Source organism: Lissotriton vulgaris, chromosome 3_1 (genome assembly GCF_964263255.1).
Source record: "Lissotriton vulgaris chromosome 3_1, aLisVul1.2, whole genome shotgun sequence".
NCBI classification, from domain to species: Eukaryota; Metazoa; Chordata; class Amphibia; order Caudata; family Salamandridae; genus Lissotriton; species Lissotriton vulgaris.
In genome coordinates, this window is record NC_141689.1 from 362,837,580 (window position 1) to 362,858,458 (window position 20,879).

The window sequence follows — 20,879 nt, forward strand, 5'->3', positions numbered from 1 at the left end:
ATTGATCCCTGAATACTATGGAGCAGAGACGTTCTCATCCATAGCACGTGATTAATTTCCATGTAGACAGGAGTGTTTGAGCTCTTGCTTGAAGATTAGTAGCAAACGAAGAACCTGGGGTGTGGCGGGGAGTCTGGCTTCTGGATGCACAGCTGAGAAAGAAATGTAATTAAAGTAAAATAAAGGATGTTCGTTATGTTTCCTATATGTGCTGGAATCCTGTGTTAGAAAAAATACAGTAACAGCTAGTTATAATGAGTGGGAAGGGGGGTGGGGGGATGAAGACGTCTGGCAGAGGAAGATGAAGGAATTCCAAAGATACGAGGGGGGCTGGGGTGGATGCTGCGTGAGGGGAGGGGTGGAGTGAATGGGGTAGGGTGGAGTGAGCGGACGTGGGAAGTCGAGGGAAGAGGCTGGTTTGCCTTGTATCTTCTCTGTCTCACTTCCCAGCAGGGCAGGCCTAGCATCCCCGGGTGGTCCCCTCGGCGCGCGGCCGTCTCTGCAGACATGAAGGTAAGGGGATGGGCCCTCTCTCCAGCCCGGTTGGCGGGCTACTTACGAGTCCCCGATGCTCTACCGCTCCGCATCAGCTTCGGCGCCTGTGAGAGGAGGTTGCGCCGAGAATCATTTCACAGGACGGCGCGGGCTCAGCCTCAGCCCCGCATAGGAACGTCCCGGGCGCGAGGAACGTCCGGAGGGGTCACGTCGGGGTGGGCTCGGGTGGTCGCTCTTTTCCTAAAACGTGGATAAACAGACCTAGCTTGAGGGTGTTTAGTGAAATGTGGGATGCGGGCTTGTAGCTGGGATGGACGCTGCCTTGATTTAGGCTCTCATGTTCACTTTTCCAAACTTTCGTGCGATTTATGATAGCCCAGTTCCTTGGAGGTGGGGAGTCGGGCGCCGACTCTTAAAACGCAGCAGGTGTCAAGGTGGGAGGCTCGTTATATAGACACACATTTGTTTTTATGGAGCGCTTCGCGCAGCACTTACTCCGTCTATACGTTCTGTTAAAAACGTGTTGCACAGTCCTGTTATCTATTGCTATCGTTCTTAGCTTTATCCACTGCCATTAATTAATACCACTGAGGGCAATGATATTCTGCTGGTTGATGCGGGCTGTGAATCTCAGCGGCTGCACTTCCTCGCTGCATGTTTACGAAGCCGGTTGCCGGGCAGCATTAAACCTCTGCCCTGGGGAGGTTTGTTCACACTCCTGTAACAAACACTGTTGCGCATCGGTGAGTGTGCCACACCTATAAATGTGTTCGCATTTAGAAATTGTATTACCAGTTTGTGAAACAAAAACTGTACAATTTATTTATGTCACCTTCGTCATTAAAATGTTGCCATAACTTTCCCACAACAAGCAAATAAAGTGGCCAGTCTTCGGGAAATCATGGTGAGTGCAGTGTCCAAGATAATGCCCATCTTTTGAGCCTGCTCGATGGAAGTCGGGGTGGATCCCAATTCGATTGGCCACCAGGTGGTGTCCCAGGGGTAGTTGCTGGGTCCGAAATCAGGACTCCTGTTTTCTGGAAGTTTTAGGCAGTTGGTGCGCATGCAATTGGCAACTTCCGTCATGTAGAATTTGAAGTTGTTTATGGTGTTGATGGGGTTTTCTGTGAGGGACAGGATGAGTTGCATGTCATAGGCGTACGAGATGATGCTGAGTCTGTGAGAGTGGGTGATCTTCGCAAGGGGCACAAGGTAAATGATGAAGAGATTGGGGCTTAGTGATGACCGCAGTCAAACTCCGCAGATGATGATTTTGGGTTCGGAGGTGAAAGGCAACAGCCTGACACGTTCCTATCTTCTGTATAGGAAGGAGTGCATCCTTTGGAGGGCTGGTCCTTGGATTCCTGCATTACCTGATGACGATTCTGTGGTGGGAAATTGTGTCGAAAGCGGGGGAGATGCCGAGCAGAATTAGGGCTGCGGAGTGTCCTCAGTACATGATGGTGCGAATGCCACCCGTTGACTGATGAGGGCCGTTTCGGTGCTATGGTTACTGCAAAATCCGGATTGTGAGTAGTCAAGGAGGTCGTGTTCTTTGAGGTAGCCTCTGTGTAACCCTTTATGCTAATATATAACAAATCAAAACTGTGACTAGACAAATCACAGACCTTTGCCTCAAGTGCATTAACCACCAGAGTTGGCACCCCTAAAGAATGCCACACTTGACCTTGGCACCCAGTAGTGAAGCAAGGATGTCTTCTGACTACTGCTATCGGTAATGAGAGAGCGGGTGAGGGTCATTTGCAAGGAGAAAAATAGAGGCAGTATCTCTGGATGGTGTGTGAGGGAGGTGCGGTAGAAAGCAAGTGATTGCATTTATCCGAGTAGAGGTGTGAATAAGATTGGAGCAACACCACTGGGAGGGATTTTAGGTGTTAGGCAAAGAGTTTTAACACCTTTGAGACACATATTCGCACAAGAAGTACTCTCCTGTTAGAAATATGAAAGATGCGGCAGGAGGAAGGAAGGATGATCAGCAACCTCAGGATGTAATCTGAGGACAAAAGCTATATATGCAGGACATGTGTGAGGGAAACTGTACTCTCTCGGAGAGGGACTTCAGGAAACAGTATCCCTTTGAGAGACTGAGGAGAGAAGAGGCGCATGGTTGGATTGGAAATGCAGACATTTGGCAACGGCTCGGTGTAGGGTCAGATTGGTAAGGCGGGCACTCGGGTAATGGACATTGGGCTGGTATCCGAGTTCCAGCTGTGGTCTGCTTTTCTGGGACGTGTTGAGGCCAATATGGGCTGTTTCTGTACAGTTCAGATGCCACCAGTGCCCTAGTAGGGACCTGAGTGGCCTTTCTGGAGGCAGATGGGCCTCTATTACTTCTCTTTTACCAACGGGGCGGAGGTGTTACTCTTGGTCTCTCGCTTGCTTAGGCCATGGCTACTCTTCGCCTGCCGCACGCCCATTAGGAGACCAAGGAGCTCCTAATGGGCATGCGCAAAGAAGTGAAACACAAGTGCGCATGACTGGGCATGGGCTAAAAATTCCCCCTCTGTCCCCACTCATGCGCACTTGTGCTGCTCCCTCTTGTCCCTGTCTGACAATCATGTCAGTCAACATGGAGCCAGACCACCCACCCCCTTCAATCTCTGAAGGGGTGGGTGGTCCAACGTCATGCTGACTGTCAGTTCTCCCTCGGCGTGTTTGAACTTAAGTAAACTGATTCAGTTTACTTAAGTTCAGAGACGCTGAGGGAGCTACGGGTGGGGGCTATGCCCGTACACCCCAATGAACGCACCGCGCCTGCTGATGATGTGTTGAAGCGCTTTGTATATGTGTAAGTAGTACTCTCAGCTTACTGTTAGATGCAGTATTCTGCATTGTTCTCCGTCAGTAAGCACAGCTCCTGGCTTTCTCCAGACTAACCTGCCACCTGGCTCTCCCATACCAATAACCCTCACTGCCTCAACTGATGGTTGACGCCCCACTACACTGGGGTCACTGTGGACCACCTATTATGTATATGTACATCTCCCATCCTTGGTAAACAAACATACTGTGGCACTTCACACCAGGGTTCTGGCTCAGCACCTCATTGGCACACAACGGACGTAAAATGTGCCTTTACTTCCCCATCATTGATCTTTTTACTTCTGACTAGAAAGACGTCTTCAGTCAGACTGATTTAACACGTGATCTGTGTATTTATTGAGAATGGAGTACTTATGGAACTCTATCAACATATTGTGTTTTGTGTATTGTTTAAAGACTATGGTCAAAATAAACAAAGTTTTCTCTCTCTCTCTTCCTCTCGCTCTCTCTCTCTCTCTCTCTCTCTCTCTCTCAACATATGGACACAAAGCATTATTTTTAGCTTTAAGTGGGCAAATAGAAGTGATGTTATTCTAGTTGCTGAGTCGCACATTTTGTAACACAGAAACCTGATCTCACATTCCTGCTTACCTTCTTGATCAAATTGTGCAATCCTATTCAAATCAATGGACTCCCCTGCACCTCATTTTCATTGATCGCCAGATATTGTATTGTATTGTAAAAGCTTTTTCGGCGAGTAGCACGCTACTCCGGGACCCATAGAGGTTTAGTGGTAAATTAGTATAGTGAAATATCAAAGTCTTTTGAGTGGTGGATATATTAGTCAGTTATTTGGATTGAGAAGGATAGTGGAGGGATAGTAGTGGGTGAAAATGTTTGCATTTATATAGCGCTTGCTACTCCTGATGGGGCGTTGAAGCTCTTTTTAGGCAAATATCACGCTTCTCTGGAACATATAAAGGTTAGTGGTGAATTAGTATAGTGAAATATGAAAGTAATTTGAGTGGTGGATATATTAGTCAGTTATTTGGATAGAGACAAATAGTGGAGGGATAGAAGAGGGAAAAAGGTTTGCATTTATATAGTACGTGCTTCCCTTGATGCAGTGTTGAAGCACTTTTTTGTCGAGTAGCATGCTATTCCGGAGCCCATAAAAGATTAGTGGTGAATTAGTATAGTGAAATATGAAAGTAATTTGGGTGGTGGATATGTTAGTCAGTGTTTTGGATTGAGAAGGATAGTGGAGGGATAGAAGTGGGGAAATTATTTTGCATTTATATAGCCCTTGCTACCCCTGATAGGGTGTTGAAGCGCTTTTTAGGCGAGTATCACGCTACTCCAGAACACATAAAGGATTAGTGGTGAATTAGTATAGTGAAATATGAAAGTAATTTGAGTGGTGGATATGTTAGTCAGTTATTTGGATAGAGACAGATAGTGGAGGGATAGAAGAGAGGAAAAGGTTTGCATTTATAAAGTACTTGCTACCCTTGATGAGGTGTGGGAATAATTCCCACACGACGAAACACGTGTCGGCTGGTTGTGGACTTATTAAACCACCCACCTTAAGAATATACTCAAGAATCTGCATCTGTCAACTTATTGGCTACATGTTTATTGTGATTACTGTTACATACTATCAATGTAATACCTTGCTTATTGTGTGCGAGAGCATCGCTGATTCTATGTGTTGTGAAGGTCTTTGCAGATTTTAATTTTGAACGGTTAAGGGGTCTTTTCCGCTCGCTCTTACGCACCATACTTTTACCTAGCCATTAAGACACTCTCAACATACACACCAGGTAGAGCGCCCTCTCTTTCTGAGCTTTCTTAAAAACCCCATCAGCTGTATTTTACCCTTGATGAGGTGTTGAAGCGCTTTTTTGGCGAGTAGCACACTATTCCGGAGCCCATTAAAGATTAGTGGTGAATTAGTATAGTGAAATATGAATGTAATTTGGGTGGTGGATATGTTAGTCAGTTATTTGGATATAAATATAGTGAAATATGGAAGTAATTTGGGTGGTGGATATGTTAGTCAGTTATTTGTATTGAGAAGGATAATGTAGGGGTAGAGGGAAAAATGTTTGCATTTATATAGTGCTTGCTACCCCTGATGAGGTACTGAAGCGCTTTTTCGGCGAGTAGCATGCTACTCTGGAACCCATAAAGGATTATTGGTGAATTAATGTAGTGAAGTATGAAAGTAATTTGAGTGGTCGGTATGTTAGTTATCTAGATTGAGAAGGATAGTGGAGGGATAGAAGAGGGAAAAGGTTTGCATTTATGTAGCGCCTGCTAGCCCAGATGAGATGTTGAATTACTTTTTTGGCGAGTAGCATGCTACTCCAGAACCAATAAAGGATTAGTGCTGAATTATAGTGAAATATGAAATTAAGATATGAGAGCACTTTAAAGTAATTCAGTTCAAGGTAGAAAAAGCAATAACATTGCTACCTATATAGTGACTACCATCCATCCAGTGCAAAAGACAAACTGACTTGGTTGACTTATTTCAATGTGATGAGGCCTTGGGTAGGTTTTCTTGATTGTTTCTAGCTTCATGTTTAGAAATTATACATTTTAATAAATGTTACTCCTTGCAGTCCTGTAATGTATTATATTAAACTGAAAAACTTTACAAAAAAGGAAGAAATAGTTTTTATTCACATTTTAAACCACTGTATTCATATTTTAATGCTATTTGCTTCTTGATTTACATGTCAGATATTTTGATAATCTTAGATCGTTGACAAGGTAGGGCCCTGGCGTAGCTTTACTCTATTTTTCATCATCATCATCATAAAAACTTTATTTCGGCACACAAGGCCATAAAAGCATCATTAAAAATGCCCAATTTGATACATTAAAATCATAAAATTGACACAGATTAAAATTTGACATAAAAAAATAGACATTAATCCGGTTCTAGTGTAGCCACTCCAGCATTTGGCCAAATTAGGTTCGGGGAGATACATTGTTGGAGACATTCATACAATTTCTACAATGCCATTCTGCAGTCCTATCTTGTTAAAGACGGCCTTACGGGTGCACCACATGGTGAATAGTACCTGTGAAATGGAGAACACAATATGCATTTGTGTGTCAAATTTCAATAGCCCATACACTTCGCTACAGTGCCTGGACCCCAGGTTCTGTTTCGTCAGAGGTGTTACATGCTAGACATCCCTCGCTAATAGCTCCCTCCCATTTCCATGACTAAATTGTAGGTAGAGCGTTTTACCGCGGAGTGGCTGAATGTCGTCCAACACAGGTTCTAGGCTGTACCTGTTTTTAGCCGCCAGGAAGTCCGCCATCAGGAGGCCCACGCCAGATCCACATTCAAGCTCATTGAGCTTATGCTGCCTGTAACTCTCAACCAGGGTCTTTCTAGGTGTCATTTGGGAGATTTCTCCTGCTGAACTCCATAAATTGCTCCTACCCAAACCCTCACAATGCTCTTAATGTGGACCAACCATGGTATCTTCCCTGCGCCTCGGAGACCCATCACATCAATCAATTTGTGCATATATGCAGCCAATCCCGGAGTACTCCAAAGGTGGCGCCAATAGAGAAGAGGTCTGAGAGTAACCTCATCCAGGATGGGTTTAACCCCAAGATCCAGGCGGAGCGGTGTTAGGGGTGTGCTGATAAAGAAGCCCATAAGATGTCGCCAGTGCTGTTTGCTGGTGTCAGGGGTAGCAAAGCGGACTTTATCCCCCAGGAGCCTGTGGGGGCAGCAGCTGACATCCCGCCCATCCAACCTGTTACCCGGAGCTCAAATACCTTTTGCGCCTCCCGCTTCGTGGGAGACGCTTCACCAGTGCTGTTTGCCGGTGTCAGGGGTAGCGAAGCGGACTTCATCACCCAGGAGCCTGTGGGGGCAGCAGCTGATGTCCCGCCCCTCCCACCTGTTAGCTAGAGCTCCTCCCCCTTTGAGTACTAAGCCATCCACACTCTCCCGCAGCGCGGGACGCGCGCGGGCTACGCCCGGACAAAGGGCGGGCCGTCTGTGCCGTCCGTGGAAGTACGAGGCAGGGCTGGGCCACCCCCCTTGATGTCTCCAGTAACAACTACCAGTGATTGGTAACTTCATTGACTTGGTTGGCTATTGTGGATATAATTTACCCACGTGTATTTTATTATTTTTTTATCAGTCATAGCTTGCCCCTATTTGTTTAGGCATATCGAGTAGGGACTGTTTATGTTATAATCTTCTATTCCATCCCTTACAACGTCTAGTTCAATCTGATTTGACAAATCCTTGTACAGCGGGGATCCTTCCTCTATTTTTAAATTTACTATGAGCAACATGGGAAAAACTAACACAACCTCTACCTCATGCCCCATGACTAGGCAGTTAGCAGCTTCCACCCAACCACTACCTACGCTCACAGCTATAGATAAAATGATGCAAAAAACTATAGGAGTTGTCTCAACTGCCATTGAAAACACTGAGAGGCGTCTCTCCCTTACTCCGGTGATCGCCCCCCCCCCCACAGCCTGCAGGGGATTTCTCTGAAATTACAGCTAACCCCTCTGAATATACATCATTTTTCACGTATTTTTCAGAGTTACCCTGCGCAGAGCTGGACCCGGAAGCCATTGCCCCTACAGTAGACTCGCCGTCACACTTAACACCAGGTGGTAGAAAAGGCCTCCTGACCGAGTCATAAATATAGGAAGCTGAAAACTGCACGTAAACAAGCTAATAAAGCAGCTTCTATACCGGCCGCACTGCAGTCGGAGCCTGGATTCAATCCACCTCCCATTGGGCCCCCATTATGGGCTACTCACTTGTTAATTGACCTTCAGGCTCACATTGAGCAGCTCATTACCTCACACTTCAAAACACTGTCCTCCAGGATCGATAGACTAGTAACACTTATTAACAACAAAGGCTTGGGGAAAGGACAGGCTACTAGTGTACTGGGAAACCTGGATATAAGAGCAGGTCCTTGCCCTAGTCTGGCCACTGTCTTAGATGCCAGGCAGGGTGACAGTATCCTTCCCGCCAACCCCTCACATCCTTTGGTACATGTAGCAGCGAAGAAATCCACTACAACACCAGTTATTAATGGTCTACCCAGGTGTACTAATGTGCTTTCCATCGCACCTGGTAGGTCGACATGTTATCCTTGTCCCCCCTTGGTACACCCTGGGTACCAGCATGTAACCGGTAGCACACATAAATCTTCTTCTTTCCCCAAACCCCAAGAAACTAGTCATATAAAGTCCCCTCCCTGCCCTCAGCGACCGCCAGAGGCAGCACCGTACGTGGTGGTGCTTACGGGTGTTCCACCACTCGCCAGTGCTCGTAGTGAAACCTTTCCTGAGCTAAAGAACAAGGTCATCTTCTGGCTAAATAGGCATAGACCCCTGATGGGACAGGGTCAGGGGGAGATTCTGTTCGCGCATAGGGTTAACTGGCTGGGGACAAGACTCAAAGATATTGAGGGTGATTGCATAATTGTTAACTTTAGGGACCCTGTAGCTGTTAAACAAACACTGGGGAGTGGTGGTCCAGTTCTACCAGGTTCAATTAACACTAGTCATTTGGGATATTTTTACTGTTTGAATTGGGTACCGGCCACGTGGGAACAACTCTTTCCCCCTCATGCCAATTGTGTTCCAGAGTATAATATCTCAGTGGCCTACCGATTCAGGGCTCTGAGTAGTGTGGACTGACTATCGCTACCCTCGGGTGCTCCTACAATGGCCCAAAACCATGGGGTGAGTCAGGAAGTGGGAGGCCCTAGCAGGGTTGTAGGGTCCCTGGTACAGACCCCAGCCTAACCGTGCATGGCCTATCTTTTACAGCTAATAACTCCGCACCCATAGTAGAAGGACGGGTGTTGGATTCCCACCTCTGTGCAACACCTATCCCTCCTGGCCAAGTGCATTCCATCGTAGCACCCCTAAGGTTAGCGGTCGTTCGTCCCACACTGATTGGTTCTTGGAATGTGGCCGGGCTGGGGCTAAAGCTACAAAATCCTGAGTGGGGGGGAGTTGGTGGATGGTTATGATCTCTGTTTATTTTAAGAGACCTGGCTTCTGTCTGTTCCTGTGAGGGTAGGATTTGCGTCATATCACAGAGCAGCAGTCCAGGGACCTAGGGGAAGACCCACGGGAGGGCTGTGTACGTGGGTGGCAGTCCACCTGGGGTGTGTAGTAAAGGTAATCAACACTAACTGCCCAGACATTCTGTGCATTACACTCACATTCAAAGAGGGGTTGGCACTGGCAGTGATCAATATTTACCTACGTCCTGCCCCTATACAGAAGGGCCTATCTACCTTGGAGGCCCTGGAGGTGCTTTTATCTTCCTTACCCTCTTTTTACCACAACATTATCAGGGCAGATTTTAATTGTCATTTCGAGCCACTTATGGGGATTCCCCCTGTCACTACAGAAGAGGACGAGTCTTGCTCCATCCCAGAATGTTCCATGTATGCAGTATAGCGCTTGATGCCGTTGGCACTTGCGATTAACAAGCTGGCCGTAACCTTTTCACTAAGGGCCTGTAACGGCAGGGTCCTTCCAGATGTACCGGGTGCACGCACCTATAATAGACCAGGGAAATTACGACAATTGATTATATCCTGGTTAACGTGGAATTCTGGGTACGACTAAAAGCGTTTGTTGTAACACCAAGGGTTGATAGTGATCATAATCTACTGTCACTTGAATTAGTTAACCCTTTGGGGAATCATACAACACAGGATCGAGTAGGGACCTCAACCACTCCAAACTTACTTCAAGCAGTGGGAGGCAGGCGTGTCAAGTGGGAGAAGGTGGCCCAAGCACCGGACACGATAGCAGAGATTTATAATCAGGTAGCCGGAGCCTTAGTAGTGGTTAGCGATCTGTGGAGTCGCAAATATGAGTCCTTACACTCTTCGGCTTTGCAGGCTACCCACAATACGCTATTTAACACACTGGCCGAATTCTTTGTAACCTCCAATATTGGTAGGGTGAGGGCACCCAAGCGAGAGCACTGGTTTAACAAAAGTTGTAGGAAGGCTAAAACTACCCTGATAAAGGAGGTGAAATGGGGTACTCAGCTAACCATCAGAAATGCACGGCTAACCTAGAAAATAGTATCACCTCTGCGGCGAAGTCAGAGTGGGAGGCCGACAGATGGGAAAAAATTAGAGCAGCTCTTGATGCTCGTGAGTTCAGGTCCTTTTGGAATTTGGTCCGTGGAGGCTCGGCCACAGGGTCGTCCGCCATTATTCCTAATCTCAGTGAGGAGGTGTGGCTTGCCCATTTTAAGCCCCTCTACTCATTAGGGTGGGAGGCCACTCCGGTTGATTTACATGAATCCGCAAGTATTTCTGACCCAGCCCTCGTAAGGGGCAGGGATCACGATAGCTATCCCTTCACAATCCTGGAAATCAAGGCGGCAATTAGGAGCCTGACTCCGGGGAAGGCCCCGGGCCTCGATAAGATCCCCGGGGATCTTTATCGGACTGAGGAAAGGGTGTTGGCACCTTATATATAAGGAGGCCATGCTGGTCCCCATCTTGAAGAAGACGGATGCGGACCCGGCGCAATTTTGTAACTACCGCCCCATTTCCCTCCTCCCTAAACCAACGAAGGTCTTGGAAAAGGCCGTACAACTACAACTTGCGGACTACTTGGAGACCAATTCTCTACTACACGATTCCCAGTCGGGTTTCAGAACTGGTTTCAGTACTGAGACGGCGCTCCTGGAGGTCTCTGAGACCATTCGAGAGTGTGTGGATAGGGGCGAGGAGGCCATGTTGGTCCTCCTCGACCTATCCGCCGCTTTCGATACGGTGTCCCATAAGATACTTTTGGATCGTTTAGAGCAGATTGGACTGGGTGGTCCCGCTCTGTCGTGGATCAGCTCCTTTCTTAAAGGACGAACGCAGAGGGTTCTCCTTAGACCTTTTCAATCTGAGAGTAAGCCCCTTGTTTGTGGAGTTCCGCAGGGCTCTGCGTTGAGCCCATTGTTTTTCAATGTTTATCTGGCCCCTTTGGCTAGGGTGGTTGAGTCGTGGGGGGTCAGAGTGATCTCTTATGCTGATGACACACAGCTAATGTTTTCTTTTAGAGATCACTCTGACTCTAGCTTCGCCAGCTTCCGCCACTGTCTCGGCGAAATATGCTCCTGGATGACTGCTAACCATCTTAGGCTCAACACCGATAAGACGGAGGCCTTGTTTTTTAATCAAAAAATCACAATACCTCCTACCTTGTGGTGGCCGACTGTGCTCAATCCCCCCTATTCCTGTTCAAACTGCTCGCAATTTGGGCTTTTAGTTTGACAATGCTCTCTCGTGTAAAACCCAAATAAACAAGGTTACTGCAGCCTGTTTTTTGAAACTACGCATGATGAGAAAGATTTTCCCATATCTGCCCGTGGATGCCCACAGAACAGTTACGCATGTCCTAATAACATCACACTTGGATTATGCCACCAGTCTCTACGCTGGGGCCCCCCTGTATCAAATTGAACGCCTACAGATCGTTCAGAACGCGGCGGCGAGGCTGATTGGCAACATCCCTTACCGTCAGTCGGTTGCATCCTTTCCGCAAAGAGCTACACTGGCTCCCTATCTCCAGTCATATCCAGTTCAAGATGCTGACTCTTGCCTTTCGGCCCTTAATGGGTCACGACCAGGTTATTTACGAAAGAGACTGGTACTCTCCCAATCAGTCGGAATCCCTGCGGTCTAACAATTTACGTCTCATTATAGTCCCTCGGTTCCGTCGCTCTAGAATGGGCAGCAGAGCTTTTACAGTTATGACGGCCAAACTCTGGAACAGCCTCCCTTTAGACATTAGGTTCATTCCGTCTGAATAACTTTTTCATAGCCGACTGAAGACCTGGTTATTCTCATCTGCATAAGTATGCCTCTCTTTTTCTAGCCTACAGTCTACAGCGCCGTGACACCCCCGTTGGGGGTAGCCTTGCGCTTTACAAGCCTCATAAATAAATAAATAAATAAATAAATAATATTTGCACTTTTTTTAATGCCATTATGCAAGGTCTGGATATCCCTCCGACTTGGCTCGGAGCTGAAATCATACCCATCCATAAGAAAGCTTCTCCCCTCGACCCGGCCAAATACCGCCCCATAAGTTTGAGTGACGTCCTCCAGAACCTCTTTTCCAGAGTCCTCCTAACCAGGTTCCAGAGTTGGATAGACGACCACCACATCCTAACCTCCCTGCAGGCAGGTTTCCGGTCAGGGGTTTCTACGATCGACCAGCTGTTCAGATTACAGCTGGTATACTGGAGGACTGTTATCCTAGGGGAGGGTAGTCTGTATTTGATTTTTGTGGACCTTCGGTCCGCTTTTAACCTGGTTTAGAGGGACAAGCTCTGGGCTATCCTAAATAAAGATGGGTGCCCCGGCCTATTTGTGTGAGTTACTCAAGCGTATGCATCAGGGCACGTACGCTAGGGTGAGGTTTGGGAGGGGTGGGGAATTGTCATCCCCGTTTCCAGTGGAAAGGGGAGTGAGGCAAGGATGCGTTTTAGCCCCCACGCTTTTCTCCCTATTCCTTAATGGTCTGATTGCCTTCCTATTGGGAGCAAAAGACCTGGACTCTCCTACCCTAGCTGGCCGGAAAATTCCGTCCCTAATGTTCGCCGACGATACCCTCCTATTGTCAAAATCATTGGGGGGTATTCAGCGCACATTAGAGGCATTTTCCAGTTTTTGTAAACTAAGGAATCTGGAAATTAATTTTGCTAAAACCAAGTATATGGTGTATAACATGAAACACCCGAATTGTCCCCACAAGCACCTGAATGGAATGGCTCTCGATCGAGTTTCCACATTCGAGTACTTGGGGGTCACTTTAAATGACAGAATGGACTGGGGTTCGCAGACTGCTAAAGCCAACTTGAAGCTTGCCCAGTCCTTGGGTGGTATCCTAAAAGTCTTTAATGAATCTTCCCTTAAACTGGTGGGACCGCCCGTAGAAATATATAAAGCTCAGGCCAGAGGCGGTGCGCTTTACGGTGCAAAACTATGGGGACATGCAAGTGTGGCTCCCTCTCCCTTACAGAGAATAGTTTCATGAGGCGTCTTTTGAGACTTCCCCGGAGTACCCCCCTCACTCCCCTAAGACTGGACATAGGTCTGGTGCCTATTCAGGATGTCATCTCGAATCGTCTGTTGTTGTACTGGAGACGGCTCTGGGCTACCCCGGAACTCGAGAGTTTATAGGGAGGATCTGCGGGATTTGCTAGCTAGAAGGGGCGCGGGGAGGATCCCATGGCTAAATTTTATCCAGCGCCTCTCCCAGGCCCTGGGTAGGGGGGATCTGTGGTCTTCCCCAGAGGAGGCCTGTGCCCTGCTCCCTAGAAAAACTTTGAGTTCGGTGCTGAGAGAGCATGGTATGGCTCTCTTATTATCAAACTCTTCCTTGGGTAGGCTTACTAACACCTTTTTAGAGACTTAGGTCCATCCTAATTTTGAGAGATTCTTGGATGATATCCAGCCCCCCCCGCCCCCTCCTGGCCAAGAAACTCTACAACCAGTTCAAGCACGGCTCACTTCCCCTAAGGGAGGCCACCGGCAAGTGGTCAAAAGTTTCAGAAAAGAATTCTCAAAACTGATACCACTTTTTTGACAGTATATGCAACAGCAAAATTCCTTCTGTCTATGTGGTTTACAAGGTGCGCAATACTAAAGGAAAATAAAAAAACATAATAGGAGAGGTCCTCCTTTATTAAAGATATCTGGCAGTCCAGTATGGAAATCTAGCTGCTCCCTGTGGATACCTACGCATGTATTTCTTTTTAAAATCTTTTTATTCTTATTCAAGAACGTTATTTCCTGAGGTCTTTTAGTATTTGTTTTTAAATGTTTATATTTAAATAGTATTGATGTATGTGTAAATGTGTAAATATGTCTTTTTATGGATTTTAACCTATAATAAAAAAGCTTTTGACTGACTGACTGACTAATAAAAGAATTCTCAGTTAGGATTAGCGAGCCCAGTGAGCAGTGTCCCCAGAGTTCTGCTCCATGAAGAGCAGCACTCCTGGCCTGGACTTTATAAATTTCCACCACTGGGCTGACCAGTTTTTCAGTGCAACTCCTATATAATTTCAAGATGCCCCCCGTTGTTTTGGTTAGTGTCAGCCCTGCTTTGTCAATTTGGGCGCCCCAATCCATTCTTTCTGTCAGTGTCATTCCCAAGTACTCAAAGATGGTTACCCTTTCCAGGGGTTTACCATCCAAGCAAGGATTGGGGCCGGTGTATTACCTACATTGTAGGCCATATACTGTTTTTTGCAGGTTAATCTCCAGTCCCTGATGTTTGCAGTAGGTGCCAAAATTGTCACGGGTCCTCTGAATTCCCATAGGGGATTTAGCGAGCAATAGCGTATCATCTGCAAACATCAGGGCTGGGACTTTACTCTGCGCCAGCCTAGGGGCGTCAATGTTCTTCCCTGCATTCAATGAGCCTATTAGGCCATTAATGAAAAGGGAGAAACGTGTGGGAGCGAGAACGCAGCCCTGGTGGACAGCTCTCTCTACGGGCAAGGGGCTGTGAGTTCGCCGTCTTTGCCATGTCTAATTTGAGCAAAATTACCCTCATGTAGGCATTTTAGCTACTGGCACAGATACCCTGGCACTCCCATATCAGTTAAGATTGCCCAAAGTTTCTCCCTCGGTACCAGGTCGAAAGCAGATTTAAGTCTACAAAAATAAGATAGAGGCTGCCACCCTGGGGGGTAAGAATGTTGTGTTCCTCCATCCAAGCTTGGAGACGCCCCAATAACACTAGGGCAAATATTTTCTGACCAACATCTATGAGGCTAATCAGGCGATAGTTGAAAGGCAAAAGCGGGGTACCCTTTTTGTGGATCTGTATTATTTCTGCTCCTGCCCAACTGGTGGGCAATGCCATGCCTTGTAATATATAACCCAAAGGAGTTAGGTCCTTTTTGGACGTGGACAAGGCTGGACCATATATAAATGCAAAAAACACACAAATGCCTAGACCACTCTTTTTAAAAAAAACAAGAACAATTAATGAAGGTCAAGAATACTCTTTATTGAATTCTGACCATGTACTTATATTTTGTACCTTTGACTTCTTTTTTTACTTTCAACGCTTTTTTTACATATATATTCATTAGCAAAGATAGGACAAACTGTACATATATTTACAATACTATACAAACCAATTTATAAACAAAACATGTCACAATGTATCTACACAAACTCAAAAAAACATCATCACAACAGAAAACAAATTAAATTGATGTGTACTTAATCTCAATAAATGAGAGACAAAATCAAAAGGAGGAAAAGAAAGGCAGGAAGGAAGGAGAGCGTAAGGAATAGTCAAATTAATGATACTCTTTCATGGTGTTAAAGCTAACAAATAATTCTTGTGAGTAAATTATTCCTTCAAATGTGCCTCCAAGTGTGCCTGTGCCTCCAAGTATGCCGACGCGTTTTGATTACAGGAAACCACTTCCTGGAATCTCATCAGGGCCTTTTTTCTCTTGTCAGATTTAGGAGGTGAACTGTGGAAGAATCTCTAGTTATGCTCGGAAATCTTTCTTTCTTTAATTCCATAACGTTTTGGCAGTTAAAGGTGCAGGGGCTTTGTATTCGTTGTTAGCAGATTCCTTTCTGATTCTTCGCGTTGTATGTGGAGTTTACTCAACACATGTACACTTTCAAACACTCCATGTCATGAAAATACAGAGCTGATCATCTAAAGTGATTTATACAGTGGTTTTCTGCCACACACGTTTGAGTACTATTTCTCTAGTCACTCTGGATGACAAAGAATCTGCTAACAACGAATACAAATTCCCCTGTACCTTTCACTGCCAAAACGTTGGGGAATTAAAGAAAGAAAAATTTCCGAGCATAACAAGAGATTCTTCCACAGTCCACCTCCTAAATCTGACAAGAGAAAAAAGGCCCTGATGAGATTCCAGGAACTGGTTTCCTGTAATCGAAACGCGTCGGCATACTTGGAGGCACAGGCACACTTGGAGGCACATTTGAAGGAATAATTTACTCACAAGAATTATTTGTTAGCTTTAACACCATGAAAGAGTATCATTAATTTGACTCTATTCCTTACGCTCTCCTTCCTTCCTGCCTTTCTTTTCCTCCTTTTGATTTTGTCTCTCATTTATTGAGATTAAGTATACATCAATTTAATGTGTTTTTTGTTGTGATTATGTTTTTTTGAGTTTGTGTAGATACATTGTGACATGTTTTGTTTATAAATTGGTTTGTATAGTATTGTAAATATATGTACAGTCTGTCCTATCTTTGCTAATGAATATATATGTAAAAAAACATTGAAAACATTGAAAGTAAAAAAAAGAAGTCAAAGGTACAAAATATAAGTACATGGTCAGAATTCAATAAAGAGTATTCTTGACCTTCATTAATTGTTCTTGTTTTAAATGGTCAGGTAGGGGGGCCAAATGGTGGGTTCGATGTGAAAGAGGTTGCCAGGGATCTTGTCCAACCCTGCCGCTTTGGCAGGTGTTTCCTTTCCTAAAGCATCAGTGACTTCTCTCACCAAGATTGGAGAGGCATCGTCAAGAGTTAGGCCCGGGTGCAGTGGCTCCTCTGCTACACTTGCTTCCCCTTCAGTGGTCTTTGTATAAAGGGTTTCAAAATGGTCCTTCCATACTCCTTCATCTATGTTGGGTTCAATGGCCGGTCTACCAGCCTGTGAACCGGTGTTTATGATGTTCCAGAAGGACCTAAGGTTGTGTGAAGTGAGTGCATTCCTAGCATCCTCCCATTTTTGGGCTTCCTAAGACTTTTTAGCTTTGGCCGTGGCGCTCTGGTATGATGCTCTTGCTTCTTTAATCATTTCCCTAGCACTGAACTTAATGGTAGCGATCAGGACAGATTTGGCAGCTCGGCAACTAGCATTAAACCATTGGTGCTTAGGCTTTTTGGGCACCCTTGACTTGTTAGTTTGATAAAAGAAGGCAGCCAGAGTGACAACCAGATCTTGGTGATTTAAAAAAATCCTTGGGAGGGGGTTGTGGTCTCCTTTTATTCTCTACTGCTTGGATTGTAGTTGAGAGGTATGGAATTACTTGGTGGTAAAGCGTGGTCAATTTGTCTTGGGATTCTGAGAATTTACCCCAGCGGACTCTCCTTCCTCCATTAGTCTGGATTAGATTTTGGGCTGGTGCTGACAACTTGTCCAACGCCCTCTTGACACATGGCAGTGCTATTTCTAGGATGAGCGCATCATGGTCACTATTGTGGCGGGGACTGATTTTTAAATCTATCACCATGTGCCAAGACTTAAAGTCTAGCACTATATAATCAATAATTGAGGTGTGTCCCATTCTAATATAACTGTGTTTCCCCAGGCTATCGGATGTAGTGCGTCCATTACATGCTCTCAGTGAAAAATGTACTGTTAAAGTGCATATCTGGAGTACTGCGGTGTCCAGGCCCTCACGGGGGGAATGTTAGGCTCTGAGATGGACCAAAATTGCTCCTCCTCATCCAATGTGCCTGAGGCCAGACCATTCAGGGGCTCGAATTGGCAGTTAAAGTCGCCACCAATAATTACCCCACAGTTTGATGGAATGGTTGGAAGAAGTGTGTTTAGTTGGTTGAGAGTAGTAGACTCTTTGCCACGGGATGTTGGTCGCGAATATATATTTATTGAAAGAATGCTTAACCTTGTCTGGAAAGTTAAAGGAACGCAAAGGATGTCAAGTGAGGAACTCTCTATTTGTTTTGCCTCACAACCCAGGTTGACTCCAACCAAAGTGGACAGCCCCTGAGGGTCTACCTTTCCCCGCATGGTTAGCTGGGATGCAAAAAACCGCATAACCCGATCTAATTGGCTCGTCCCTAGCCCATGTTTCTTGGAACATGCAGATCTTGTGATGTTCGACAAAGAGTCCCCAGTCCGGACAGTCCAATTTAGACGCTAGTCCTGCTATGTTCCAGGAAAGTATTTTTCCACTTGGGGGGTGTACTAAATTTACCTGTGAGGGGAGTTCGATTACATTGTTCACTAAAGAGCACTCTTTTGAAGTAGGAGAACTTGAGGTATGGGTGCTTTTGGCTAGTGGTGGAGAGACTACTTTCCAGAGTGGTGGTTTAGCTATTGGCCTATCCTTATACGGTGTGTAATTATTCCGTGTGCCCGTGGTGTCTGTTATCAGTTTTCCCTCAGGTGAACTATGTTTTCCCTCTTCAATGACCACAGACTGTATTGGGGCGTCTCAGCATTGATCGATCTCCCTTAGCTGGGAATTGCGCACTATATAATGCGTTATATCTTTAGTTTGAGGCTTTGCCTTCCAGAGACTAAACCTATTAGTTACTGGATTACTGAAAATTGGTTGTTTTGTTGCCTTTCCCTCCACATGTGATTGTGTCATCTAGTTTTTTGCGGAATCTGGCCTGGGTGATAGAAATAGGCTAAGGGCAGTGAGCTAATGGACCCCTCAATCCTATAGTAATGTCAATCTCAGAGGGAATCTACAATTGCCATATTCCTAAAGTTTATCACAATACAGTCGCCAGATATATCTTTCGGCCTCCATCCTACCCAGCCCACCCTATGAATCATGAGAATTTCATTTATGTCTCTATATGTCTCTATAGGAGAACTGTTTGTGGTTAACTAGCCGGTGTAGACATTTATTCAATAAATCAAAGTAGCATTCCCTGGACCCTTTTCCTAATTCCGGAACTCTAGCTAGGATGACTACATAGGGAGATGAGGCCGGGGGGAGATTGATGCATGGGAGGGCAGTCCCTGCCTCGTGGGGTCCCTCCTGCCTGGCCCTCTCTCCAGTAGGATTACTCGCAGTGGGCCTTGCTACCCCTGGGCTGCTGGCTTTACCTCATTGGGCCCCCTGCTTGTGCTCCTGGTCATGAGTACTATTTCCTTTCCCCAACCCCTCGAGGCTACTAAGTTGCTTTCCCCCATTCTCCTGAGTGGGTTGTGGTACCTTATTGTGGCCTTTAAAGGCTCAGGGCTGGGGCTTATGGGAGCCCTTATATTGTCTGAGTCCTTTCCCCTCAAAATCACGTCAGTCCTGTCCACCCAGTGTTCTACCAATTTGGCGAGGCTTACTACCCAATCCCACAGATTTTTTCAGTTCGTCCCTCTAAATAGTCCTAACTTGGACCTGCTTGTCCACCATCATGTCCATGATCCAGGCTGGCTGTTCTAGGCCTCCTTTTGATGTTGAACTTTGGTCGTCTGCCTTACTGCGCTCCATGTCCCAAGGGTTGGGGCTTTATGTTTGGCCCCCTAGATGCAGTGGATGTAGGTTTCCCTTTTTTAAGGTTGGCACCCCCTGGATGTAGTTTGTTCATCATACTCACTGCATGGGTTCTTGAGACACTGTTTGTATGTTCCTGGTCGGTGGACAAAGGCGATCTTGATATATCAAGGGGGCTGGGGGGAGCGGCTAGGTCCGGTGTAATTGGACAATCGTCTTTCTGTTAATTTGATCTCAGTTGCCACTACATCAAAGGCTCTCTGTAACATATGGTCCATTGACTTCTGTTGGACAGAAGAGGCCGGTTGCACTGTTGCACCATTAGGTTTCCCCGCCCCATCACTTCGCCCCATTTTGCGAGGAGGTCGGAGTAATACCCACTAGTATTCTGTACCAGCGACCTAGAGTCACTGACCTTGATAGAAGCTTTGTGTGGAGTCCGTTCTCCTGGGAGAAATCAGTCTCTCCTTATGCAGCCCAGCCTCCTCCGGCCACTGACAGGCAAGAACGGGCCCACCCTTGGCTCTTGCTTTGCCCGGGATACGTCCCACGCCGCTGGGGGAGTGGCAGCGCTATAAGCAGTTTCATCATCAGAGCCTCCCCCTCACATGTGGCACCTGTGGTGGGAGCTAGGGATTCTGGGACTGGTAGTCCCCTAGGGCGGTGATGGGCGTCTCGCTGTGCTGGCGGTACTGATATGCGGGAGCCCTGGGACCAGGGCTTAGCAGGTGAAAGTGATGACCCCAGACGGCAAAGAGGCAGAAAAACATCTTTGAGCAGTCTCTATTACTTTTCTGCCTTGCCCACCTGTATGTAAGGTGGAGAAGATTGGGGAGCACAGAACAGGCCATCACTGCCTTCATCCTAGGATGATGGGTAGACCTCACCAAAAACTGGTAGAGTGGGTAGTGCAGCACCTCAGATTACCACGGTCTTATCCTGTCAGTGGAAGGGGGAACTCGCTCATATTGTTACAGACACATCCTATGGAATGGATGGCTCCCAGCACCATCCCATAAGCAAGGGAAATGTAAGCAATAAAGGTCCATTCCTGAGACAGTAATGGAGTAGAAACGTATTGCACAGCGAGTAGGGCAACCCAATATCACAGTTCCGTTTTGCGAGTAATAAGACTAGGGCTGGACACAGTGAGCAGACCTCCCCTCTTCACCTCAAACAGAATACTGAAGCACACCAGGAAGTCTGAAAGATTCAAATGAAAAAAATCTTCTGTTGAAAAATTGAGGTTGTATTTTTATGTGATTTATTCTTTCCAGTTATTCACATTCTTTAATCAGGAGGGGTTAGATTTACTATTTGAACACCAGCCCAAGCA

General features: G+C 46.2%; 1 protein-coding gene across 1 annotated transcript in view; it reads left to right on the forward strand.

The window, feature by feature from the left end:
• The first annotated feature begins 372 nt into the window (after nt 1-372).
• C7 (complement C7) overlaps nt 373-20,879 on the forward strand; it is a 413,756-nt gene continuing 393,249 nt past the window's right edge. The window contains exon 1 of the mRNA XM_086960581.1: nt 373-513. Within this exon, the coding sequence (XP_086816707.1) occupies nt 508-513 (6 nt within the window). The 5' untranslated portion in view covers nt 373-507. The remainder of the gene's footprint in view (nt 514-20,879) is intronic.